This window comes from Antechinus flavipes, chromosome 1, assembly GCF_016432865.1.
Source record: "Antechinus flavipes isolate AdamAnt ecotype Samford, QLD, Australia chromosome 1, AdamAnt_v2, whole genome shotgun sequence".
In the NCBI taxonomy this organism is placed as follows: Eukaryota; Metazoa; Chordata; class Mammalia; order Dasyuromorphia; family Dasyuridae; genus Antechinus; species Antechinus flavipes.
This window is the reverse complement of record NC_067398.1, coordinates 337,593,172-337,619,133: the sequence shown is the minus strand read 5'-3', so window position 1 is coordinate 337,619,133 and position 25,962 is coordinate 337,593,172. Positions and strand designations below refer to the sequence as shown.

The following is a 25,962-nucleotide window of genomic DNA, read 5'->3' as shown; positions in this document are numbered from 1 at the left end:
ACATTCTATGCCTTTATAGTTCCACAATTCTAATTCTAAGAAAGGTTCTGGGTTGGTCTCCTGATGGGCTCTGGCCGGGGTCCTGGCGTGTTTGCCCTCGGCAATCAGGGGTGTGGAAATCAGCCTTTCTAAAGGACCAGATAAGAGAGTGGGGTGGGAAGGGGTGGGAAGAAAAAGGGGGCAGGGGACCTGGCTTGTTCTTTCTTGGAAACCACTGGGGGATGAGGAAGTGCCGCGAGCTCTGGGGCCTTGGTTCCCTCTGAGGTGGCACTATGGGGTCTGGGATGGGGATGAACTGCCAAGTTGGAGTCCATCCAGGGGAGGGAGAGGCTCTGGCACTCATACTAGCCCCGGCTTATGCCTGTGGTCAGTGTGGTAGTTGGCTGGGTTCTAAATATCGACAGATTCACCAGCTACCTATGAAACTGTGAAATGAGGGAGACTGGCAAAGTCCTTCCGGCCCCAGATGCCGTTTCACATTGCCTTCCTAACAATCCACAGTTCGAGAATCGCCTCTTTGGGCTAATAATTATGTTACTTAAGGGACAGAAATCAGATTTGTGACTTGGTTTGTGTAATGAGGTGACTCCTTCTACCTAGGTAGATTGGCATTTATCTGAAATTTATGGTCTCAAAGTGTTGCCTAGGGCTCAGAGAAATATGATTTGTCCCAGAGTCTTGCTGCAAGTGTGAATCAGAGGGTGTTAACTCAGGATTTCTTAGCTTGGAGGCTGGAGCTAGTTCTAAGAAGCACAATCACTACTGCCTCTGGAGTAAGAAAACCTAGCTTCAAATCCCACCAATGGTGTTTAGAAACTTTGTTTTCTGGGTCAACTTACTCAACCCCTTTAGGGCTCAGTTTTCTTATTTCTAAAATGAGGGGATTGGACTGAGGTCCCTTCCAGTTTGAAAGAAAAGCTTCTCACTCCAAAATGAGAATGAATGTATTATTTTCCTTGGGAAGAGAGTGATAGAGAAAAAGATGCTGGAGGGTCCTGACAATTTTGTTCTCTCGTGGACTGACCCTGTTAGGGAGGCAGGGAGAAGAAAGATGGGAGTTCTAGAGAGAAAGGAAAAGAGTATGAGAAGGATGAGAGAGAGAGAAAGGGGGAGAGAGAGAGAGAGAGAGAAGAGAGAGAGAGAGAGAGAGAGAGAGAGAGAGGAGAGAGAGAGAGAGAGGAGAGAGAAGAGAGAGAGAGAGAGAGAGAGAGAGAGGAGAGAGAAAGAGAGGAGGAGGAGAAGAGAGAGAGAGAGAGAGAGAGAGAGAGAGAGAGAGAGAGAGAGAGAGAGAGGAGAAAGAGGGAGAGAGGAGAAAGAAGAGAGACAGAGAGAGGAGAGAAAAAAGAGAGAGACACAGAGAGAGACAGAGATGCATTGTTAAGAACTTTGAGTTCCTAAGGTTGGGATGGAAACATGGAGAGAAATCAGGAGGGTTAGGTTCTGGTTCCCCACTGTGCCACTGACTCATTGAATGATTATTATAAAGATCCAATAAGATAATTAATGACAAGGGAAATTCTATCACATTTTACTTATCATAGTTATTAATGTAATGAATATTTTATCACTTCTACCAGCCTGGAAATTCTGATCCCCTTCAGTGTCTAGTATGTAGGAGGGATGGGTGAATAGAGGAATAAGAATGGAGAGAGTAGAAAAAGGATCGAATGAAGTAAGTTATAAAGAGGTTTAAAAGACCAAGGATAAAGAGAGGCAGTGTGAACAGATGCCAGAAAAGGAGGATTCAATTGAAAAATGGGGCACTGATAGCAGATGAAAAATTCAAACCAGGTTTTTTGTCTTTTCCAGAAGGTTTCAAATCCTAAACTCAGAGGGTATAAAGCTACAAGGGACCCTTGGGATCACCTCCCTCCTTATGATGGAAGTCCTTCTGTTGTATCCCTAATAATTGTCTCTACAGCTTTTGTGTGAATACTTACAGAGATGAGTGCACTAACCTAGAGGTACCCCCTTTATGGTGGACTATCGCCATAGTCTACCATATAGTGGCCTATCAGAAAGCCCTTATTGTTATTGAGCTAAAATCACCTTCTATGTAATTTTTCTCTAATTGCTCCCAGATGCCTTCTGGAGATAGACAGACTTTCTCCTTCCTCTTCCCCATCACAAGTCTTGAGATATTTGAAGAGAACAATTATGTAGTTCCTGCCATCCTTGAAATCTTCCCCTTCTTCAGGTTCCTTTAATTAAGAATTACTTAGATACTGATTCATTATCCTTACCCTTCTCCAGATTTGCTCTAGCTTCCCCCCTAACATCTATCCCCCCAAAAAATTGGCATCCAAACAAGAAAGAATGCTCTAATCATGGTCTGGCCAGGGCAGAATATGCCCATTCTGAGCACTTAACCAGAATGGTGAGGAGACTTGAAGCTGTCTCTTGAAGATGAGTTAAAAGAATTGGGGTTAGCTTGGAGAAGAGATTTGGAAGAAAGCATGACCACAGTCGTTAAATACCTGAAGGACCATTAAGAGAAAGAGAGATTCAATTTTTGGGGGTGGGGGGAGAAGGAGAGCTCTAGAGTTAATAAAGGGAAGTTAGAGGGAGGCAGATTTTGGTGGATTATAGAAGAATGAATGTATTTAAGCAGAGGCTAGATGACTACTTGGTGATATTAAGGGGATTGCTCTCCTTTGGACTAAATGCTAATTTTTGAGATTTCTTCTGACTGAACAACTTTGATTCTAAGACTATCACCTTCTTTGTCCTAGATATAAAACTTTTAATATGAGAGTGAAGTTTAGAAATGTCTAAAATGTATTTTTTTTTAAATCTGGGTAGTGTTGAGCCTCTTTCTCCAGTTGCTCACTTTCTCCAGTGAAACTTTTGTTCAGTAACTCTCTCAGGACCCCAGGGCCTCATTCTACTCAACTAGAAGGCATTAATCAAGTGGCAAGAATGATGGTTCAAATTCAAAACACTGTCCCACATTGACTTTCAGCAAGTTACTTTATTTTTTTAGGTTCCAGTTTCCTCATCTGTAAAGTGATCGAATATGACTAAAGTCACTTCCAGCTCTGAATCTATGAACCCATAAACTTGTTCCCCTTTACCCAGAGGGTGGAGTAGGCATTTTACTGGGATTAGCCATATTTCTAGATTTCAATCTAAAACAGATAACTTTTCAAAGTCATGTAGTAGAGGGACAGGTCTGTAGAGGATATCTATATACACAAACAACAAGCTGGTGCTAAAGTCAAACAAACAGGACAGATATTTATGGGGTACAGATGGAGGAGAGCCAGCAAGAAGGGGAAAAGAGGGGAATTCCATGTTGAGCCGGAGGAAGAGAGAGGTCAGGGTAAGTTCTTGGTACTGGAAGGGTATTGTGAATATTTTTGGTGCTGATAGAGAACTTCATAGCCTGTAGGGTAGGGAAAGAGGAATGGAAATTTCAAAATAACAGTAAGAATTTAAAGATGAATATAGGCCAAACAGAAATCCAGACAATTCCAAAATGGCAGCTAGAGACATCTATAGTCTTTGACGATTAAACTGAATACTTTGTCATAGTTCATTTCCTCTTACATGTTTTTTTTTTAATGCTAGCCTTCTCAGATGAAAGCTCTCACTCTTCCCTCCTTTCCTACCTTTGGTCTAGATCCAGAAAACCTCCCTTGGCCTGGAATCTCAGACCACTGGGATCCCTTTTCTTCCTACCTCCTCCAGGAAGTCTCCCTTGGCCTGGAATCTCAGGAACTCTTTTCTTCCTGAATTTATCTATACCATTTGATTTCAATTTATGCCATAAGAAGACCAAATATTTTGGGAAAGTGAACTTGGACTGAGAGTAAGATGTCTGGCAAGGCCATTTATTTGCATTATATGAACATATCACTTCAAGGGAATAAAAGTAAGGGGAAGGGAATAAGCATTTATATAGCACTTACTATGTGGCAGGCACTGTGCTAAGCGATTTACAAATATTAGCTTGTTTGATCCTCACAACAATCCTGAGAAGCAGGTACTATTATTCTCTTCCATCTAACAATTGAGGAAATTGAGGTAAATGGAGGTTTATAGACTTGCCCAGTATCACACAACTATTAAAGTGTTTGAGACTGGATTTGAACTCATCTTCCTGAGTGCAGGTCCAAGGCTCTGTGTACTGTACTACCTAGTTACCCCTGAACTTTTTTTTAAAACTAGTAAGGAAAAAAAAGATACTAAATGAGATGATAGGTAAGCTACTTAACTTAGTTTCCTCATCTTTAAAATTAAGAGACTGGAAGCGTTGACTTCCATGGTCCCTTCCAGCTCTGAATCTTTGATTCTATGATCTTTAAGGTCTTTTCAGGATCATAGGCTTCTGAAAATCTAATCTATTCCACAGAGACATTTCCTGCTTCCTTTAGATTATGAGCAAACTCATGACCTGAATGTGAGGATGCCATTCTTCCCAAGAGGTGAGCGCTCCAAAATGGCAGCTGAAGCTCTGGTCATCCTACCTGAGCCTTCTCTCTCCTTATCCAATAGACTCATGCCTCCATAACCACTCTGAGATTATTGAGACACCTGCCCCCGTCTCCAGCCTGGGACCTGCAAGGAGATTTCATCTCCTCTCTCCACTCCATCTTGCTGAAACTAGAGACAGAAACTTTCTCCTTTTATCTTACCCAAAGCAAAGTTGGAGATTATTCAGTCTTTACTAGGCAGCTATGGAAATATTAAAAGTCATGTGAACAGGAGCTGAAGAAAAGTAATAGTTTATAGTGCTTTGTTTTTACAATCACTATCAACTGGACAGCAATCAACCACCTCTATCTCTGCTCTCAGGCTGACCTGGGAAAGGTCAGCCCTTGCCCATGGGACCTAAATCATCACCCCCTCAGCCCAGTTTGTACTGTGCTGCTTTTATACATGCTGCTCCCAGAAGCCTCTGGGACTCTTCCCTGCAGAAGTCTGCTTTTCCCTCAAACCCATGCTTGCTGCTTTGGTCCCTGGTCAAGTCTGAATCCTCCTTAGAGGGAATTCGTTTTTCAACCCTCTCTGTTTGAACTCAAATCCTGGCACCTACAAGGTCCTATCCATTTGGCATGTAGAAATTCTCCTGTTTGAGCCTTTTACTTTTTCTACCAGGACCAGGACTCATTGTTCTCCTTTCCAGTTTTTAAAACCTTCACCCTAATAGGGAAGTGCTCTGTACTCAGAATCAGAGACCTGAGTTTTGAGTCCCAACTTTGCCATTCTAACTCCCTGTTTGACTTTAGGTTAATCTGAACCCTTCTCTGTGCCTCTGTTTCATGAGCCTATGAAATCACAGGACACAGCCTTTCAAGACTAGAAGAATCCTTCGAGATGATCTGACCTAAGCCTTTCATTCCACATTTGGGAGAGGATGGAGCAGACATCAAGAGCAAGAGAGGGAGAAATGATCTCTAGAGTCAGAAAGTTTTTTTTGTGTTGGTTTTTTTGTGTTGCTGTTCATTTATGTCTGACCACATTTGGGTTTTCTTGGCAAAGATACTGGAATGGTTTGCCACTTCTTCAATTCATTTTACAGATGAAGAAAGTGATACAAAGACCTGAGTTCAAATCCAGCCTCAGATACTAGCAATATAAGCTTGGACAAATCTTTTAACCTCTGTTTTATAATAATAATAATAATAATAATAATAATAACAACAATAACAATAGATAGCATTTATATAGCACCTACTATATGGCAGGCATTTTACAAATGTTTTCTCATTTGATCTTTATAACAACCCTGGTAGACAGGTGCTATTATTACCCTATTTTCTAGTTGAAGAAATGATTTGAATTCAGATCTTTCTGATTCTGGGGTAGCTAGGCAATACAGTGGAGAGAGTGCTGGGCTTAGAGTCAGAAAGTCTTACTCATCTCCCTGAGGTCAAATTCAGTCTCAGCCACTTACTAGTTGGGTGATTCTGGGCAAGTCACTTAACTCTGTTTGCCACACTTTCCTCATCTGTCAAATGAGCTGGAGAAGGAAATGGCAAACCACTCAAGAGTCTTTGGCAAGAAAATCCCAAATGGGGTGACAAAATGTCAGACATGGCTGAAAAGATTGAACAATAAGAGCAATTTCCCAAATCCAGGACAGGTATTCCATCAATGTCACTCAGATTCCTCAGCTATAAAATGGGGATAATAACAGCACCCATCTCTTAAGGTTGTTATGAGGATCAAATGGGATAATTTAATAAAATACTTAGTATGGTTCCTGGCACATGCTGTAATTATTATTACTTAATTATTTAGCAGAGAAAAATGTAAATTCCTTATACCTGGACTAAAAAAAATAACAGTTTCACAAGAATGATATAGAGCTGTGGTTAGACAACATTTTGTGTCAAAAAGATCTGTAGATTTGAGTGTATTTCAGATTCAATATGAGTTAGCAGTATGACAGTTTAACTGTAGAAGATGGCATCAAGAGGAGGAAGGTTCAGAAGGAAGGGGGTACCATTTATGCTTCCCTCTGCCCTGCCAGACCATATTTGAAACATTGTATTTAATGTAAAGAACCATATTTTAAGAAGGACACTGACAAGCTAGGGAGTCTACAGAGTAGGACTACCAGGATACTAAGGGAAATGGAAACCCTGTGCCATTAGAGAATTGATTGAAGGATTCCAGGCTGTTTAACTTGGAGAAGACCCAGTGGGAACATAATTGTTGTCTTTAAATACTTGAAAGGCTGTCAGGTGAAACAAGGGATTAAATTAATTCAATTTAGATCCAGAGGACAGAAACTGAGGCAACTGGGCAGCAGATTTAGACTCAATATATAGGAAAATTTCCTAACAAAATGGCTCTCCCAAAATGAAAAGGGCTGTCTTGGAAGGCATTGGGTTCCCCTTCCCTGAAGGCCTTCAGGCAGTGTGGGTGGATGACCATTTCTTATTGATGTCACAGAAGAGAATTCCTACTCAGTGATGGGCTGGCTGGATACTAGATGATCATTGAGGTTTTTTTCCCAAATCTTCAGGGATTCTGTGATTCTCCCCTGCTCTTTCTTCCACTATTCTATTTCTTTTTCTGCTATGTTTCCCTTTGTACTTTTTTTTTGTCTTTGTTGTAGAGAAAGGGATGGAAAAACAGAACAAAGAAAGGAGGAGAAAGAGGGGGAACGTGGGCAAAAGAGTGAAGGAAAAGGATTGAGGGCAGATGGAAGGACTAGTCTTTGGCCTCTAGGTCACCCTGAGCATGAGTAAGACACACTGTCTCAGAAGGAAGTTTCTGATGAAATTGCTGTCCTGTTTGCCATTCAATTCCCCCTGAGAACCTCTGGCTTAGTTCCTACCACACCCCTTTCCTCAGTACCTCCCATCCCATAAAATCTTGTCCAGTACACTCAGTCTGGACTCTTTACTTCTGGGGGACACACAGACCTGGATCCCATCCATTAGGTCAACATATGTTCCCCTTCCCAGGTAAGACCACCTAGGTGCACTTATGTCCCAAAGTGGGTGAGTAGTGAGAGAGAACTTTGGTCCTCCAGAGCCTAAGGTCTTATTTTATTATTATTACTATAAGGTTTCTGTCTCCTGCTTTGGGGGTTTGAGGGTGGATGTCATGCTGCTGAACAGAAATAGGAATCCTCAGCCCAATGGACCAAATTGCCATCATTAATAACTGTTATTATACAGTAAATGAATTCATCATATTCCCAGGGCTGTATCCACTATTTCTCAGGGATGCCCTGGACCTGGCTTAAGGCTATGATCACTGGGACAGGGCTGGCTTGCAAGGAGAAGGAAGAGGAGGAGGAGGAGGTGGGAAATAAAATTGATTTCCCACCCACCCATCCTCAATTGGCATAGTGGGGCTGAACTGGCTATAGCTCCCACTTGAGCAGGAACCTGTATCCATTTCCTTGGGGTTCAGTGGCCATATTCACTCCCAAGTGGACGCCAAAGGCCAGTCATTGCTCCTCTCTTCCTTCAGGTCCCGTTATTCTTATCTTATCATATCCAAGGACTGGAATAGGGCTGAGGGCCTGAGATGTGTAGACTAGGGATTGTAGATGAGATAGAAAGGGGTGGTAGAAAGAATGGAGTCAGGCTGAGTATGGAGAGAGGGTGGTGGGTGATTGACTGAGACCTTTTTCTGCTCACCCCCACCCCCTTTTGCCCCAATTAGGAGAATTCCTTTATTCTGCTTCAGCCCAGGGCTGAGAAGGGGACATCTGGGACTGTGTCTGAGGGTTTCCCCATATTGCTCTGAGGCTCAGGAGCTGCTCCTTGGGAGGAAGAGGATCTAGAAGCCATGGGCCTCCCCACCCAGTTCCTGGCTCTGCTGCCGGGACTATGCCTTGGTGAGCTGAGTGGCTGGGCAGCCTTACCCAGTGAGCCTTCTCTCTACCCTTTCTTCTTCTTCCTCTGTCCTTTCTTTGTCCTGTCTCCCTAATCTTTTCTTTCTCTCCTACATGGAAGAGACCTCAAAGATTATCTAGTCCAGGGGTCCTCAAACTACGGCCTGCGGGCTAGATGCGGCAGCTGAGGACATTTATCCCCATCACCCAGGGCTATGAAGTTTATTTAAAAGCCCACAAAACAAAGTTTTTGTTTTTACTATAGTCTGGCCCTCCAACAGTCAGAGAGACAGTGAACTGGCTCCCCTAGTTAAAAAGTTTGAGGACCCCTGATTCTAGTCCGTACTCTATCTACCCATCCCTACCTTTTTTTTAATAGGTGAGGAAAATTGAATTTGGGAGAAAAATCTTGCCCAAAGTCACTTAGTGGCAGAGCTGAGAATGGAATCCAGGGCTCTTGACTCTCCAGTGCAGGGCCATCTTTGCCTCCCTTCTATCCCCCCATTTTCTATCGACTTCCTTTAAGCGAAGGAGCTTTCTGGAGGAGAGGGAGTTAGAATAGGATAAATCTAGCCAATTGTGATGATCCCAAGGGTTCCCCAGAAAATACCTTTACCTGTTTGTTCTGAGAGTATCTCCCTCTAGCCCCAGTGTCCACCCTTCCTCCGTTTCCCCTGAGAGCAACATGTGTAGCTCCTTCCTTGTCTTCATCCCTGCTGTACAGGGCTGTCCTGGGCTGCAGGGAACAACCCCACCATGGGGAACAGTTCTATCCTGGGGATTATCAGAACAGGGACTACCACCAAAGGGACCAACGCCACTACAGAGACCACCGTGGGGAACAATGCCATCACAGAGAACAATGGCACCCCGGCCAGCAACTCCATTCTGGGGAACAGTGCTACCACGGGGAACAACAGCACTTGGGACTACAAAATCACCTTAGAGACCAAACATGTCTTGGGGAACAACGCTACCATGGGGAACAACAATGCGGTTACAGGGAACAGTGCCATCACAGAGACCAAAATCTTGGGGATCAGCAATATCATGGGGAACAGTACCATCGCAGAGATGCATATCTACCTGGGGAGCAAAACTCGAGTGACCAACAGTACCATGGGGAGCACTACCGCCGCAGGGACCCTGCGGAACAAGAGCTCAGAGAGCAACGCTTCCATGGGGAACAATGTCACCACCGGGAACCAAACCTTGCAGAACAAGAATATCTTGGGGAGTATCACCACCGACAGACAAGCCCCGGAAAACAGCGATATCTTGGGGAGCCATTCCATCACCGAGATGCGAGCCACGGAGAGCAGCGGTACCTCGGAGACCAATTCCACCACCGGCACTCGAGCCACGCAGAACGCTACCTGGGGGACCAACGCCATCACCCCCGAGAGCGTTTCCGCGGAGACCGGCACCCAGGAGAGCGTCTCCATGGGGATCAGCACACCCTTGGGGAACAGCACCTCCTTGGGGACCAGCGCCACCACAGAGAACAAAATCCTGGAGAATATCATCACAGAGAACACTGCCGTGGGGAACAGTTTCACCACCGAGAGCCGTGCCATTCTGGAGAGCAGACTTACCACAGAGAACCCCGGCATGGGGAGCAAAATTTCCGAGAACGTCACTCTGGGGAACGGCACCACAAGGAACAGTGTCTCCACGGGGATCAGCGGAGACACCTTGGGGAACAATGCTACCATGCTTCCACTCTTGGGGAGCAATGTCACCACGGGGAGCGCCAACACAGGGAGCAAGGGAGTCTTGGCGAAGACTATCAGCCCTTTGGAGGAAGACACACGGGTGAGTTAGAGCTACGGGGCTGGAGGGAGGGGATGCTACGATCCGAGGCTCTTTCTGAGTCACCTTCCTCCCATGTGCTCTCCTGGGCTCTGAGCTTCTCCAGAAAAATGAACACAGCATCCACAGCCACATCCCACGGCTCTGTCTCATGGTGACCAAGGCCCTCCCAGGGCTTAGCAAACCCCTGTCCTAGGAGGGAGCGGGTAGGCCCGTGCCATGAGTTCTTTGGTAGTGGGATCTTGCAATCAGGAAACTCCAGACCCCAAGGCTTCTTCAGCTTTTCACCTGAAAGGTGAAATAATACCTTATTTCATACATAATAATATGTACATAATATTACATGTTACATACATAATGTACATAAAAAGTACACAAATCAAACATTTGCTGATGAGAAATCATGATTTTGTGACCTCCATATTCAGTTATGAGACCCTTCATGGGTTGTAACCTAAAGTTCAAGAAGCTAATCTAAAGCCTTTGGTTTGAATAGAAATTAAGTGATTTGCCTGGACCGCACACCTAGGATGGGTTAGAAATAGACCATAAATCCAGGTTTTCCTTTCTGCAAGGCCAGCTCTGGAATACAGAACACGGCTTCTGAAAAATGTGATTATCAGTATTTATCATCCTCCTCCTCCTCAGAGCTGGGGTCCAGCTCTGGCTGGCTGTGGCGTGGGGAGGAACAGGCCTATGAAGGACTAAACTGAACTCAACTAGACTGGTTTGGGCTTGGGATTTGCTGTTAACACATGGAGGAACTTGACTCAAAGGAAAGAACTCTAAACTGGGTAACCGGAGTCAAGACTCCTGGGTTCTGGTGGTATCTTTGCCATTAATTTTCGGTTTGGAGCTAAAGTTTACCTCCTTTCTCTGGGATTTTGTTCTCACTTTCTGTCAAACGAAAGTGATAGACACCTGTTTCCCTCTGGGGATTCCCTCAGAAATCAAATGAGATAACAGGTGGGAATATGGTCTCTGAATTGTAAAGCTCTGTATATTGCTATGTATGAGTTATTATTCTAAAGGTGTGGCCCATGTCTCTTCCTTCTCCTAGATCCCCCAAAAGCGTAACCCAGAATAGGCAAGGAAGTGGCTTAGGAAAGATGGCAGGATGGTGGGGAGTAAAGCCATGATTCATCTCATCAGATATTCCTTGTTTCTTTTCTCCCTTAGTGCCGGGATTCTGGGATAAACGGTGAGTGTCTGATCTCTCAGAAGCACATACCTTCTCCTATTTTCCTTCCTTTTCTTGGGACATTCTAAGTCAAGAATCCTCACTATACTCTCCTTTCTCTCCCCATCAGAAACAGCACTGTGCCGTGGTGAGCTCAGGTAAGGAGCACATTATTTTGCTTTTTTTTTGGTTCAGGGCAGTTGGGGGGGCAGGAGGGGAGGTCACATAGCCAGTAAGTGTTGAGATTTGATTCAGATCCTCCTAACTCCAGAGCCAGTGCTCTATCCACTGTGCTACTTAATTTCTGATCAGGCCAGACCAGGATCTCGGGTGGGAGGGAGGGAGTTGAAAGCTATCTGGGGATCTAGGGGTCAGAAACCAAGGATCTGGGGAACAGAGGGTGGGAATGGGAGGATCCTGAAAGTTAGAAGTCAGGGGAGCCAGAGCTCCAGGGGAGTAAGGATTTAGGGAGAAAGGGGTAAGAGTTCTGTGGAGCTGGGGGCTCTTTAACCCCTCTGGAGTTAAAGGGGAATTCAGCAACCTGAATTGTTGGGACTCCAGAGATTATCTCTATAGAAGATATGTGCTTACAATTATATTTTTCCTAGAAAGCAATCATTCATTCAATCAACAAGAATTTATTTTTTTTCTTTTTTAATAACAGCTTTTTATTTTCAAAATATATGCAATTCAACATCAATCTTGCAAAACCTTGTGTTCCAAACTTTTCTCCCTCCTTTGCCCCCATCCCCTCCCCTAGACAACAAACAATCCAATATATGTTAAATATCAACAAGCATTTATTCATTGTTCACCTCTGGACTCCTCAGTTCATATCCTATTTTATAGTCACTTCTTCCTACTCCCCTACCTCCCATTTTTGTGTTCTAAAACCTTCGAATTTAGCTTCTTTATCTCTCCTGCTTGTTCTTCCACTTAAAGGATGGGCAGAGATAGTGGCCCCTATCCAGGTCAGGTGTTTTGAGGCCTCAAAATCTCCCCAGCTCTGCCCCCAGCACAGCCTCTGCCCTCACTTGTATCCCAGGGACCAAGGCAAAACAAAATTAGGCTGGGAGATATCTCCTCCATCAGACTCCTCTGCCCCTTCCTCTGGTCTTTGAGAAATCTTTTTCTGTCCCCTTCCCATTACAAATCACCTTTGGTCCAAACCTCTCCTACACTCTCTTGGCCTGGAAGGAGAAAATCTTTCCTTAATGCCTCTCTACATCCAGCTATTCCTACACCTGTTTTTAGCAGAACACCTTCCAAGCAAGCTCAGTTCTCTTAAGCCCTTTACTCCTCCCTCTCCCTGACAAACTTATCCTGGTCCTCACTCTTTCATCTACTCTTAGCATCCTCAGCACACCACCAGCAGGAGGTCTGCTGCACTTGGCAGAGGACTTCTCACCCAGCCAGCAAAAAAAGCAAAAAAGCAAAGGCTTTTTAGTAAAGCCTTTGAAAGAATGAATGAGTGAGTGAGTGAGTGAATGAGTGGGAAAGCATTAAGTGATTACTATGTACAAAGCTCTGTGCTAAGCGCTGGGTATACAAAGAGCAAAGACTATTCTTGCTCTCAAATGGGAGGAGGGTTTGACTCTGAGTTAAATGGAAAGGTTTTATAGTTATTAAGATGTAGTGGAAGAACTTTGCCACAAAACCAAATCCCATAGTCTTTTACTGTTAACTGTCCCATGTTTCCTGCCGTCACCCTTGGGAGGTCCAGGGATAACCATGGAGGATAGAGGACATTGAAAGGAGAGGAAATTGATAGGTTCCTAATAAGAAAGTAGTGTTTCCTGAGTTCTAACCATGCTCTGTGGCTTCTCAAAGGAAGTAGGGAGCAGGTAGGAGAGTATGGATCATATTAAGTTACATACTACACCTATCTACTCTCTTAACAGGGAACCCCAGAAAGGTAAGGAAAGTAGGGGAAGCAGTATCCTTCAGTCCCTGAAGCCCTGATTCTCCCAGTGAGTCCCAAGTTATAGTGAAAAGTGTCAGCATTCATCCCAAATGTTTAATGATAGACAGTGTTTAGCTTGTGGAGAGGGACTAATGGTCAAGTAGAGGCTAGATGTGATGACCATAGAGTGATTTCTCATTCTCTCTCTCTCTCTCTCTCTCTCTCTCTCTCTCTCTCTCTCTCTCTCTCTTTTTCTCTCTTTCTCCTGTATCTCAGCTCTGGAGAAAGTGCCAAAGACATCAGCCTAAGGGATTTTATCTGCCAAAAGGTAAGTTGGAGGTCCTATGGACACCAATTCCCAGTCTTTCTCTCCTGCCATGTCCTCTCTTCTGGCCCCTTGGAGACTAAAAATCTCACCTACAAAGTCCTATTTCTGCTTTCCAAAGCCCTAGCTCCTCTGACCTTAAAAATTCCACACAGTCTCCTGGCTTTTTGGGAACGTGTTTGGATGGAGCCCATTTCCTCCTCCATTTATCCCAATGGTTCTGGGAATTCTCTCCTAGTTTCTTGCTTTGGTTTCTCCTCAAAAGCCCTGGGATGAGGTGGCCTTGAGCAAATTATAAACTTTCTGGGCCTCAGTTTCCTTATCTCTAAGGTTCATGGGTTGGACTAAGTAATTGGATGATGAAGTGGGTAGAGCACTGGGTCCGGAGTCAGGAAGACTTGAATTCCAATCTAGTCTCAGATACTCAATAGCAGTGTCACTTTGCACAAACCATTTTGTTTCTATTTGCCTCAGTTTTTTCAACTGTAAAATGGGGATAATAGTAGTACTGATTGTCCAGAGTTATTGGGCAACTTAATGAGAATATTTGTAAAGCATTTAGGCTAGTGCCTGGCTACATAATAGGTGCTATATAAATGCTGACTGCTATTATTAGTTTTCTATGCATGTAATTATTATTATATTATATGTATAATATTATTTGTGAATAATAATATTATCATTATTCTATGAAACAGCTTTGTGGAGAGAAAACATATAGAGTTTATAGTCACAGACTCTGCACTTAGCTCTACAATCTCCTATCTGTGATTTTTAGCTATAGTTTCTTTATCTGTAAGATAAAGGGGTTAATCTAAGTGGTCTCTAACAATACTCTCAAGTCTGGATCTTTAACTTTATGGTCTCTAAGGTATTTTATTAAAAAAATAATTATCTTATTTATTTTTAAAACACACATTTCTTTATGAATCAGGTACTTTACTTTTCTAGAAATCTTTTGAATTGGGAAGTTATGAAAGGTAGAGGACTATGGGGCAAGGGTCTGAACACCAAGGATAGGGGGTCCTGTGGAGGAAGAGAAGAGCCCTGCAGGGCATAGGGAAGGTGGCAAAGTCTTGAAAACAAGCTTTGACAAGTTAGTGGTTTTGTGAAGCAGCAAACCAGGGAGTGGGGAAGTGGGGGGGTTGTGGGTGGAAGTGGAGAGGGGCTTAGTTCTGTAACTTTTTTGAAATTTCCCTCTGGATTCTGATCCCCAGAGAGCCCAAGGGTCACTGCTGAACAGAGGAGAACTAGACGTGAGACTGAGCAGGGCCAAGTGTAAAGATCAAGGGATAATACAGACCTTGGTCCTGATTTTTAGCTACGTCCTCACAGAACTCCAAGACATCCTTGTCCAGGTACCTGTGGGAGACCCCCTGAGGGATGGGATGGGAGATGGAAGGATGGGCTCTGGGCAGGGGACCACGCAATATCTGGTGTTTCACAAATCCTAGTGACCCAGAATTTTTAACATGTCTTCTCTAGCTCTCAGGCTGAATGATATGATAAAGGGAGGGAGCTGCACCCAGGAAATGACCTGGCATTTAGACTGTCTGGTACCTTTCCTTGGGTCTCTTGTCTCTGTTTTCCTATGGAGGACCCTGGCTGGGGTGGGCGGGGGCAGGCCCTGGGTTACTCACCGACAAGTGGATAACATGTTTTGGGGAAAATGCCTGTGTTTGTTTCAGCTGAATGGCTCTCTCTGCCACGCTGCCACTAGGAAAGCTTTGTGGACCCTTATGCTACAGGGACGACTGGATTTTAAGGATACCCCATCCCTGCGCTGGTGGTTCCAGGGTCTCCTCCAGCCCTTTCTGACATCACTGTCCAGAGATGAACGATGCTTTCCCCTCAATACCCTGAACTGCAAACAATACCAGGCTTTGTAGGTTTGCTAGACACTGGATTCTTTTTCCATCTTCCCAGAACCCAGATGGGGAGGCTAATCAAAATCAACAACTTTATTTCCCCCAACATAGAAGGTGTTTGGGCTTTATTTTCTCAAAATATAGAACCGATCATTCTGGGTTGTGGCTGGGAGGTGGAAGGGAGAAATAGAGAAGGTAAGAAGACTCTGTACTTAAGGAAACTCTTGGTCTATGGCCCTTAGTGCCCCATAGTTCTCTGTTCCTTACCCTTAGGAAGCCCCCTGAGAGAGCTCTTAGTATGAGGGGAGGTAGTATTCTTGTCCTTGGGGAGCCTTGGTCTGGGCAGGTTAAAATATAGCCCCCATCCTCTGAAGGTTAAATCTCAGAAGACCTTTTCCCATCCTTGGGAAATATTTGGTCTGAGATCTGCATTCTTTACTCCTTCCCCTACCAGGAATCTTTCATTTTGAGGGAAAGTTTGGTCCCTGCTCACTCAAAAGGCAACATGACTCCCATAAGTCTGAAGGGGAACTGTATCCCTGTTTTTGTTACTGAAGCAGATAACATTTCCCCCTTCTGAGGAAGCCTGCAGTGTGCGAGCAAGACATAATCCTCCATCAGGGAGCCTCCAGTTTTAGGGAGAGATATGGTCTCTGCCCTCAGAGAGCCCCTTCCAGAGGGGACTTGTTCTTGGGGCATTCCCAAGCTGCCCCTTACCCTTAGGGAGCCACCTGAGGGAACCCTTAGCATGAGAGAGAGATAGTATTCTTGCCCTTTCTCCTCCTTTCTGATGGGGAGACATAGCTCTTGCTTCTAAGGAGCCCCCAATCTGAGGGAGGAGACACAATCCTCATGTCTGAAGGGAGGATAATGGCCTCCACTCCCAGGGAACTCTGTCTGAGGGAGAGAGAAATGGCTCTGGTCCTCAGGGAACCCACTTCCTAAGAGAGAAAAAAATCAAATCTGTCTTTGATAAACTCACACAGTGAGGTCCCATACCAGCAGAAGCAGAACCCGGAGGCTTCTATTACTGGGCACAAAAACTATTTTCCCAATCAGGTTCCCATCCTAAAGTCTCATGAGTCCTGTCTCATCCTCACACACATTTCCATTAAAGGCTCAAATCTGTCTCTTAGCTAAGTGTAGAAAAGCAAGGAATTGGTGGTTTACTTAGAACCTGCCAGCCCTGTCCCATCAGTCCAGTTAAACCCTGCACATGCCCTGTCTCTCTATGGCTGCTGTTTCAATTCTCACAACTCTCAAACTATCTTGTGAAAATACCTTGGTCACTGCAAGATTCCATACAGATGTGAGCGTGAGAGGATTAATACAGGTATATGGGAGAATTCACAAGGAAAAGACCTAAAGCTGTTATTGGACAACAAGCTGCATACAAATCAATAGTGTCATTGATTTTTAGGGAAAAAAGCAAATGTGTTCTTAGATTACATTAATAGAAGCATCTTGCCTAGAAAAAGAGAAGTAATCACCTTCCACCCCATCGCCTGATGAGAACACAACTAGAATATTGCTTCCAGTTCTGGACACCACATTTTAGGAGAAATATTAATAAACTGAAGTGTGTTCAAAAGAGTGATCTGGGGACCCATAACTATAACAGACATGGATCATTTGAAGAAATTGGAGATTTCAGAGTCTGGTGGAGAAGGGTCAGTCATATGAAAGAGGTATTATTAGGAACTGTAAGGCTAAGAACATAGTTCTTGTTAACAATTAGTAATAAAAGACTTCCTCATAAGGTAGCAAACTCTGTCATGGGAGGACATCAAGCAAGCCCTAGATAACCAGTCTCTGAGGGAGTTATGGTGAGGATTTCTTTCTGTGTTGAGACTGAACTAGATGAGATGGAGAGAGATTCACCCATCCTAGATCAGTCTAGATTACAGCATCAGATTACTGATACTGGTTTTTCCCCTTTATCACCAGTCTAGTCTCCTGCCTATATCCCATCTCCTACAGGTACCTCTCCTACTCTAACCTGGAGCAGGGGAAGGTGCCTTCCCCTCCATATATACATAGCACATTTTTGCAGACTGCTGATCCCAATTGTCATATCTAATTAAGCCTGGCAGGTATGCTATCATTGTCCTCTCTGAAGGGAATGATGAAGAGGGTCATCTAAGGATCATTTAGGGGATGTTGGGGTCTTGCACCATGTGAGTGTCTGGTTTTCTAAAAAGCCCCTGGGGTTGTGTCCCAGTGTGAAAAGGCTGGATATGGAATTTGAGAGGATGAGCCAAGAGATCCAAGAAGCTGTCTACACAACTTTCCAGCGGCCTGTCCTGACACGCCTGAACACCGGTGGTGAGGATCCTTCACCCACTTTCTCCTCCTTTTGGCTTTCTTTATAGTGGAGGAAAAAGAGGAGAGGAAAAATTGAGTTCAGAAGGCATAGGAGAGTGGAAAGTGGTGAAGAGAGGAAGAAATGAGTGGGTTAGGGTGGGACAGCAAAGGGGGATACAAACAGGAGAAATACAGAACTTGGGAGCTGATGGAAAGAGAAAAAAAAAGGGATGAAAATGAAGAACCTAAGAGAGGGGAAAAAAAGAAAATAGAGCAGAGGAGGAAATCAAAATAGCCTAGTAGAAATGGACAGAGAAGATCTAGATGGCTGCTCATCAGTTCCTCCCCCTTCTGCCTACTTCATTTCCCCTCCCATCTCTGCCCTAATGCTGATTGCCAGCATCCCACCCCACATGTCCTACTATGGATGTATCCCATCTGAAGCAGGGAGGGGAAGGACGACTGGTGATGGGCCATGTCTCTGCCAGGGCTAACCTGCGTTCCAGAGGCCAACAGCAGCACAGCTTGGTTGGATGCTAACCTGGGCCGATTTAGCCAATTTGCCACATATCAGGACCTGGTTACTCTCAACACTGAGTTTGATGGGGTAAGTCCCAGTTTGTGGAATGAACAGAGAAATCGAGGAATTTTGGGTTCCAGGGGTACCTAAGATTTGCTAGTGCTCACCCATGTTCATCCCAGGATTTAGAGGGCAATTCTGGTCCATGGAAAAGGAGGAAGATCTCCAGTAGAGCCATTTGGTCCTCTGTTTCCAAATCCAGAGCTGTTTTTGCTCTATCACACTGCTGGGAGTGAGATGGGGAACTAGAATGAATGTGGAGGTAGTTAGTCACTGGCCACATTTAGAATCTCCTGAGTTCCAGAATTAGGGATCAATTAGTGTCTGGGGTTAGAGAGTATTCTGAGTTAGTCTGGAGCTGGGTTGGTTTAGAACCAGTTTAAGAAGTTAGTTAAATATATTGGATTACAGGAGGGGGTGGGGAGGAAGGGGGAAAATTGGAACATAAGGATTTCAAGAGTCAGTGTTGAAAAATTATGCTTGCATATGTTTTGAAAATAAAAAACTTCAACAAAATATTAAATAAATGAAAAGAATTTAGTTAAAATGAGGTGATTCAGGCCAATTTCAATTAGAGAAAGCCATCTGCATCCAGAAAGATGAGTATGGGAACTGAATGTGGATCACAAAATATTTTCATCTTTTTTGTTGTTTGCTTTTTTTTCTCATTTTTTCCCTTTTGATATGATTTTTCTTGGGCAGCATTATAAATGTGGAAATATGTTTAGAAGAATTGCACATGTTTAACTATATTGGATTACTTGCTGTTTAGGGGAGGGAGGTAGGAAAAGGGAGGGAGAAAAAAGTGGAACACAAGTTTTTGCAAAGGTGAATGTTGAAAACTATCTTTGCATGCATTTTGAAAATAAAAAGCTATTATTGAAAAAAGTAGGAAACTTTTGATGGTTAAAAAAAAGTTAAGATCCAGGAGCCAGTCTCAGTCTGTGGCTTGCATTAAGACTCTCTCTTAGGCCAGGGCTAGAGCTGGAGTTGAAGACAGCCCAGTTAGAAGCCGTTTCCAGTTAGAGTTAAGGCCTGAGGTATTCGGGGACTGAGATCTACACATAAAAATAGGAGTCAGTTTAGGGCCAGACCTGGAGGTCTTGAGATCACAAAACTAGAAAGGGAGAGGCTCTCAAAGGCTGGATAGTCCAACCCCCTCATTTTAGAACAGGATCCAGAGTCATTCAAAGTCACACCAAAGGCAGAACCAGACACTGGACCCGGTTCTCTGATTACAGAAGCACTGTGCTTTTTACCTCTCTACCTGTGTCCAGACCAGATAATGTTTCAGAGTCTAAATTATGGCCTGGGATGGGATTGCGTCTCTAGGTTAGCTGTGGCCGGTTAGAGGACAGTCTATGTCCTAAATTGTATCAGCCCTTGCCTGGGATTGGGTCCCAAAATGAGAGGCAGCCTGGATAACAGATAGAGGTCTACATCAGCTAAATCAGTTGTTCCCCAAAGTCTCAGTGCAGAACTAGAGATGGGGGTCAGTCTCGAGTCTAGGAGTCATTCTGGTACCAAGTTCTCCCCAGTGGAAAAATAACTGATGAGTTAAGGGGATTCCCTTTGACCTTGACTGAGACAATTAATAAACACACTCTTCCCCAGAGTTTTGGCTGCTGGCTGTTGCTTGACGCCACCTGGAGGCCTCTTTCCTAAGAGTCAGAGCTCCATCAGTTACTGCTCTCCCATCCCGGAGGATGGTCCAAGTGGGCTTAGTCTAACCCCTTTATCTTCCTTCCCCTTGGCTCGTCCCCAGCTCCAAGTCCTGGACCGGCTCACTTTGAGGCAGCTGGCTCAGCTTGCAGCTGCCAAAGGTGCCTTAAATGAGACCATGGTGGAGGAATTTCCAAACAACTTCCCTTGTCAGGTAAGGACCGCTGTGACCTCCATCACTCACAGCTGCCCTCAGGCCCTGGCTGGGCCTCCAGAATCTGCGCACTAATAATGCTAGGAAGGACTGAAAGGTGCAGAAAGGAGGGAGGGCAGGCAAGTGAAAGCCAAACACCTGTTGGAAATGGGCGAAGTTTGGGGGAGATGGTTTCACTTTATCTTCCAGCACTAAATTTATGATCCTATGATGATGTTGGAGTGCATGAAATGCTCAGTTCCCTCATCTGTAAAATGGAGGATTTAGACAAAAAGGCCTCTAGATCTATAATACTATGACTGATTCTTTTGGATTATTATTTAATAATTTGATAATAATTTTATTATATTATTAATAAGTTAATAATTAACATTATTCTTTTTCTATGGGTGTTTTTCTAAGCTATGGACTTCTCTGGGATAGAATTTAGAGGTCATCGAATTCATATTCCTCATTCTACGGATAAAAAAAAAATAGGGTCACAAAGGCACGGCTAGAGTGCCAGCCCTGGAGTCATAAAGACTCATCTTCCTGAATTAAAATCACCTGTGTGATTCTGGGCAAGTCACATAATCCTGTCTTCTGCCTCAGCTGGAGAAGGAAATGGCAAACCACTCCAACAAAACACCAAAGAGGTCATGAACAATGGAACATAATTGAAATGACTGAACAACACAAGTCCAACTGCATCATTCTATAGATGAAGAAAATAGGTGAAGGGACTTGCCCAGCCATGATTTGAAGTCAAGTCACCTGTATCCAAAGCCAGAACAGTTCTCACTACACTATATTGTAGGGGTTTGGGTGTGAGGAGTATGTGGGATGAATGTAAAGGATCACACGTCAGCCTGATATCTCTCTTGATTCTAGGTGAAATTCCTAGAGCAATAGCTCCTCTGTCACTAATCAAAAGGACCTTTCCCCTGCCTCCACAACTTTCATTTCTTGACTTTTTCAAGCTTTATTGATAGGAACAATGTGGTAAAGTGAAAAGAAAACACTCTGAAGTCAGAGAATCCGTATTCAGATCCTACTTTTGTCACCTTTGTAACTTTGCCCCACCTGCTCTCTGCATCTCCTTTCCCTCTCCTATGAAGAGGAGGTGGGTTTGAATTTGACCTCAGACACTTACTATGTGACCTGGACAAGTTACTTAAGCCCGATCACTTCCCCCCAAAAAGTGACACACCCGTGTACAAGTCACCCTCTTTCCTTTTAGGGGCCCTTTGCCAGCTCAGTGCCATGGATTCCACCTGCCAACTTCCATTTCCAAAGCCTGAGCTAGATCCACATCCCATGCCTTAAACCCTGTACCCTGAATGTGAGGCGGGCTGGAAGAATCCACACAACTCCTACCAATCACAAATGAGAGGGACTTTCTATTCACATCTCTCACTGCTCTTACCCGGAACCTACCTTTTCACCTTGAGTTTCCTAGTAACTTTCATGAATCAAGGTCCCCCCATCTATTTGGGTCCTTTCCCAAGAACCCTCCTTGTAGAAGGGGAAACACATAGGCGGGAGAGAGACTCATCATCAACCCTCAGCTACCCTCAAGGGCTCATTTATCACCTAGCAGCTGGTATTTGGCAAATGGGCCCCCTCGGGAGCATTGGGCAGGGAATTCAGTTCCCTGAGCTTTTGCCCTGCTCTGTAAGCAATTCACATCCAGGACTAGGGAACTAGAGTCTCCTTCTCCCCATGCTTTTCCACACTTCTCATCCCTGACAGTCCCCCCTCCATCATCTAGAACACTGGTTCTCAAAGTGCGGGTCAGAGAACCCTGAGAGTCTCTGACACCTTTTAAGAAGGTCTACAAATTCAAAATTAGTTTTTATTTCTAATATGGTAAATATCTATAAACATAATCCACATAAACAAAAACTCTTTGGACAGATCCTCAATAATTTTCAATTGTATATAAAGATACTGACAACCAGTTTGAGAACCTAGAGGTAGAGGTCCTTATTTTTTTAACTTGTGGAAACTGAGGCCCAGGGAGGAGAGATGTTTTCCCAGGATCAATCACACAATGGGACCAATATGAGAGTGAGAAATAAAATCCAGGTATTTTGGTCCCAAATGTTTTTCTAGGGTGAGGAGAGATTGCAGGTGACTTGCTCCATGGCATTGGAGGCCTGGAACACTCAATAGTTACAATATCTCATTATGTACCCTCAATTCTCTATTCATGTTGATTGGATGCTGATTGTGTGTGTCTAACCCTATGTTAGGGAGGGCTTCCTGGAGGTGACTCTCTTAAAGGCACTGGGCTTCAGAGCTTGAAATCATTTGTGGTCACATTGACTAATACTTCTTTTTTTTTAAATAGGAAAAACAGAGAAGGAAGGAAGCACTTGATTTTTTAATTAATTAATTTACAAAGCATAACTAACATTTCTGAAAAAAAAGGGTATGGGATGCTACATAAAAAATAACAAAACAAAAAAAAGAGATAAATTGAGTGTAATAACAATAACTAACATTTATCTAGAACTTCCAGATTCAGAAAAGCACTTTACAAATACTGTCTCCCTTGAGCTTAAACAACCTTGTTATTATCATCTCCATTTCAGAAGTGGGGAAAGTGAGGCAGAGATTAAGTGACTTGCCCAGAATCACTTGGCTAGTAAGTGTCTGATATTTCCTGAGAGTAGGGGCTGTGTTTCCTGTTCTTCCTTCTTCCCCATGACATAGATTCAATCCAGGGAGCGGGGGATCTACAGAATGATCTTGGGACCGAGTTGAGCTGAATTGATTCAGGAAGATGAAAGAGAAAGGAACTCAGCTCTTGAACTTTCTACCTACCTATAAGCCCTTGGAAAAATTATGTAAGATAATTGGACTATAAATTTAGGAAAGGTAAGGTATATACGGGGGGCAGCTAGGTAGCAGACGTGAAGTCAAAAAGACTCATCTTCCTGAGTTCAAATTCAGCCTCAGATACTGTGTGATCCTGGGCAAATCGCTTAACCTTGTCTGCCTCAGTTTCCTCATCTGTAAAATGAGCTAGTGGAGGAAATGGCAAATTTCTCTATTATCTCTACTAAGAAAACACCCAAAAGGTGTCACAAAGAGTCAGACATGACTGAACAACAACTGACAAAACTGACCCTGGGAGTCACCTAGTCCCATTCCCTCATTCTGCAGATGGGGAAATTGAGGCCCAGGGAAGGAAAGCAATATCTCATGGTCACACACATAGTAAGTGTCATAATGAAATCCACACACTCTGACTTCAAATTTAGTGCTCTTCCCATTATATTATGTTGCTTCTCTGAGGCAAAATTTGAGTACTTTGGTTCCTGGAGATACTTTTGGATATTGTCTAAAATCCTTTTTTTCAACAATCCCAATAGTGATGGAAACTCTCTTCCACATCCAGAGAGAGAACTGTGGAGACTGAATGTGGATCAAAGCATAGTATTTTTGCCTTTTTTTGGTTGTTATTTTTTTGCTGTTTTTTCCTTCTTGATATGATTTTTTTTTGCATAGCATGATGCATATAGAAATATATTTAGCAGAACTGAAGAACATGTTTAACCTAGAAGAAAATTTCATCCTTATAGCCTGAGATGGGGGCCTGAGAGTCTAAAGCTGCCACCATATGGGGTAGGATGCCCAGGCCCATTATGCCTATCTCCCTCCTTCTTCCCAGGAGTCATTATTGAACAGGACCAAGGAGGTCATTGAGATTAGCCTTTCTTTACTGACCAATGGCAACGTTTCTGTGGCCACATGGACAGATGCACGGACGTTATTCTATTTCTATTTCCTTCAAAGTAAACTTCTCCCTACAGAGAACACCAGCTGCCCAGCCTTTCAAGCCATGTGAGTGAGCCAATCTCTGGCAGGGTGGGAGTAAGGGGAAGGGGCCCAATGGCAGGGATGGGACAGAGCATATCTGGCACACAGTGTCCAGCTTCTTCTAGTGGGGAAGAAATGAACAAACTGGTGCTAATCCAGAGAACAATGATCAGAATGACCACTGAAGCTTAAAATTTAGGGGGCTTGAAACCATGCTTGTGGGGATCAGTTGAAGGAAGTCGATGTATTTGGTTAGCTCGGAGAAAAGATTAATAGGTGGAAGTTGCAAGAAGGTGGATTTTAGCACAGGAATGGAAGCTCCTTGAAAACAGGGATTGCTTTGATTTTCTTTGTACCTTTCTATCTAGCAGACGGCAGGAGTTAATAAACACTTGGTTGGTCAAAATGTAAAGAGAAGCTTCCTAAAAAGCAAGAACTGTTCAACAATTACAGAATTGCCTGTCTAGAGTTGTCAAAGACTTTAGAAGTCACTTAATCCAAGTCAAGGCTCAGAGAACCGGGGTCATCCAGCAATATCAGAGACAGGATTTGAATTTTAGTTCTCTAGTTCTAGTGCTCTGATCACCACCTCAGTGGATGAGCTTAGGAGGTAGTGAGTTCTACATCATGTGAGGTGTTCAAGCAAAAGGTAGAGGACCAGTTGTCAGCCACTGTAAAGGGGATTGCTTTTTCAGCTTTGGATCGGACCAGACTGATTTTCTTTGTTCTGCACCTCTCACTTTTAGTGTGAGCAATGGTCCGCGTATCCTGAAGGGTCGGGAAGAAGAGGTATATCATCACATCTACTCCTACCTGACTGGTAAGGCACAGCACTCCTGGGCCTGGAAGGAAGGACAGAGGACCTGGGGAAAGACAGAAATGGTCTCCAAGCCTCCCCTCTCTGTGCTCTGAGCTCTCCAACCACTACCTGACCTCCTTTCTACCTCCCCTCCTCTCCTCTAAACCTTGGTGTTATGGCATCTGGGGATCCTGCTTTTTGCCAAGTGATGGAATAATAAGATTTATAACTCAAGTGGACCCTGATGATCAATTAGCTTAGACTGCTCATTTTACAGATGAGAAAGCTGAGCCTACAAAGTCGGCTCAAATGAGATAATCAAGTGAGGGCTTAGCACAGCACCTGGCATGTAGTAGGTGCTAAATGAATGCTTTTTCCTCTTTTCCCTTCCCTTCCCTCTGTATCAGATTATAGGTTCGTAAGATGGAGAACTAATTTAATAAACAAATAGGTTAATGAGTTACCTCTCAGATAATATATGTGCATTTTAACATTGTCTTTCAAGGTCTTATCCCAAAGAGTGAAGTGTCTAATTTTAATTAAAGAATAAATGTGTGCTGGTAAATGTTTAAAAGCCAGTTTGGGTGGGGGATGTAAGCATGGCACATTTTAAAATTTAATCTTCATTATTTACATTTTCTTGATCATTTTCTTCAGTTTAGGCAAACAGCAAATCCATAAACCAAGCACTTATTTGTAGCATTTACCAATTTCTCACGGAAAATTTATCATTTATCATTCCAATTGGCTCCAGCACGCCTCTGTTTAAAAGTCTCTCCTGGCCCTCCTCCTATGCCTATGTATATTCTACTTATGCAGAAGTCTGATCCTGTGACCCCAGTTTGATGATTTCCCGTGATCAATCCTGCAGGTACCCAGTCCAGGCCCCGGTGTTACAATCTAAGTGATCCCCTTAGCCACGGCTGGTTCACAGCCTACTTGGGTCATTATATCCACCTGAGCAGTGTTGATGACATCCGTGACTTCCTGGGCTATGACCAGCAATTGGTGAGTGGGGCCTGGGCCCAACTTCCTGGGGGACCAGCTCTTTAGCTGGAAGGTGGGTCTGAGGGAGACAGAGGAGTTTCAGGGTCTCTTGGACCCCTGCCTGCTTTCTTACTGCCTAGTTTATGATAGATCTACTGCCCGGTTTTCATTAGAACTGAGCCTGGCTTTCACAGACGGAGTTGCAGAAAGTTATTCTGA

General features: G+C 43.9%; 2 protein-coding genes across 4 annotated transcripts in view; both read left to right on the top strand.

Moving 5' to 3' along the window:
- Positions 1–15,503, top strand: LOC127543242 (mucin-22-like). Of its 3 annotated transcripts, none has more exons than XM_051969306.1 (7): positions 1–110; positions 9,027–10,117; positions 11,294–11,315; positions 11,425–11,452; positions 13,474–13,525; positions 14,740–14,880; positions 15,211–15,503. In XM_051969306.1, the coding sequence occupies exons 2-7, from the start codon at positions 9,059–9,061 to the stop codon at positions 15,409–15,411; spliced, it is 1,503 nt and encodes a 500-aa protein (XP_051825266.1). In that variant the 5' UTR covers positions 1–110; positions 9,027–9,058; the 3' UTR covers positions 15,412–15,503. The 3 variants fall into 3 exon arrangements, with proteins under 3 accessions (XP_051825266.1, XP_051825252.1, XP_051825257.1); XM_051969292.1 differs by lacking the exon at positions 1–110 and adding an exon at positions 3,226–3,322; XM_051969297.1 differs by lacking the exon at positions 1–110 and adding an exon at positions 8,150–8,305.
- A 2,124-nt stretch (positions 15,504–17,627) lies between these two features.
- LOC127545699 (uncharacterized) overlaps positions 17,628–25,962 on the top strand; it is a 34,266-nt gene continuing 25,931 nt past the window's right edge. The window contains exons 1-6 of the mRNA XM_051973150.1: positions 17,628–17,715; positions 18,183–18,301; positions 20,040–20,150; positions 23,809–23,981; positions 24,704–24,777; positions 25,628–25,764. Coding sequence (XP_051829110.1) covers positions 17,628–17,715; positions 18,183–18,301; positions 20,040–20,150; positions 23,809–23,981; positions 24,704–24,777; positions 25,628–25,764 — 702 coding nt within the window. The remainder of the gene's footprint in view (positions 17,716–18,182; positions 18,302–20,039; positions 20,151–23,808; positions 23,982–24,703; positions 24,778–25,627; positions 25,765–25,962) is intronic.

Bases quoted from the DNA above. Each gene is read 5' to 3' on its own strand.
- LOC127543242 (XM_051969292.1), top strand. From the start codon at position 3,241: ATGGGGTACAGATGGAGGAGAGCCAGCAAGAAGGGGAAAAGAGGGGAA. The intron at 3,323-9,026 runs GTAAGTTCTTGG...CCTGCTGTACAG, and splicing joins GGAGGAAGAGAGAGGTCAGG to GGCTGTCCTGGGCTGCAGGG. The intron at 10,118-11,293 runs GTGAGTTAGAGC...TTTCTCCCTTAG, and splicing joins CTTTGGAGGAAGACACACGG to TGCCGGGATTCTGGGATAAA.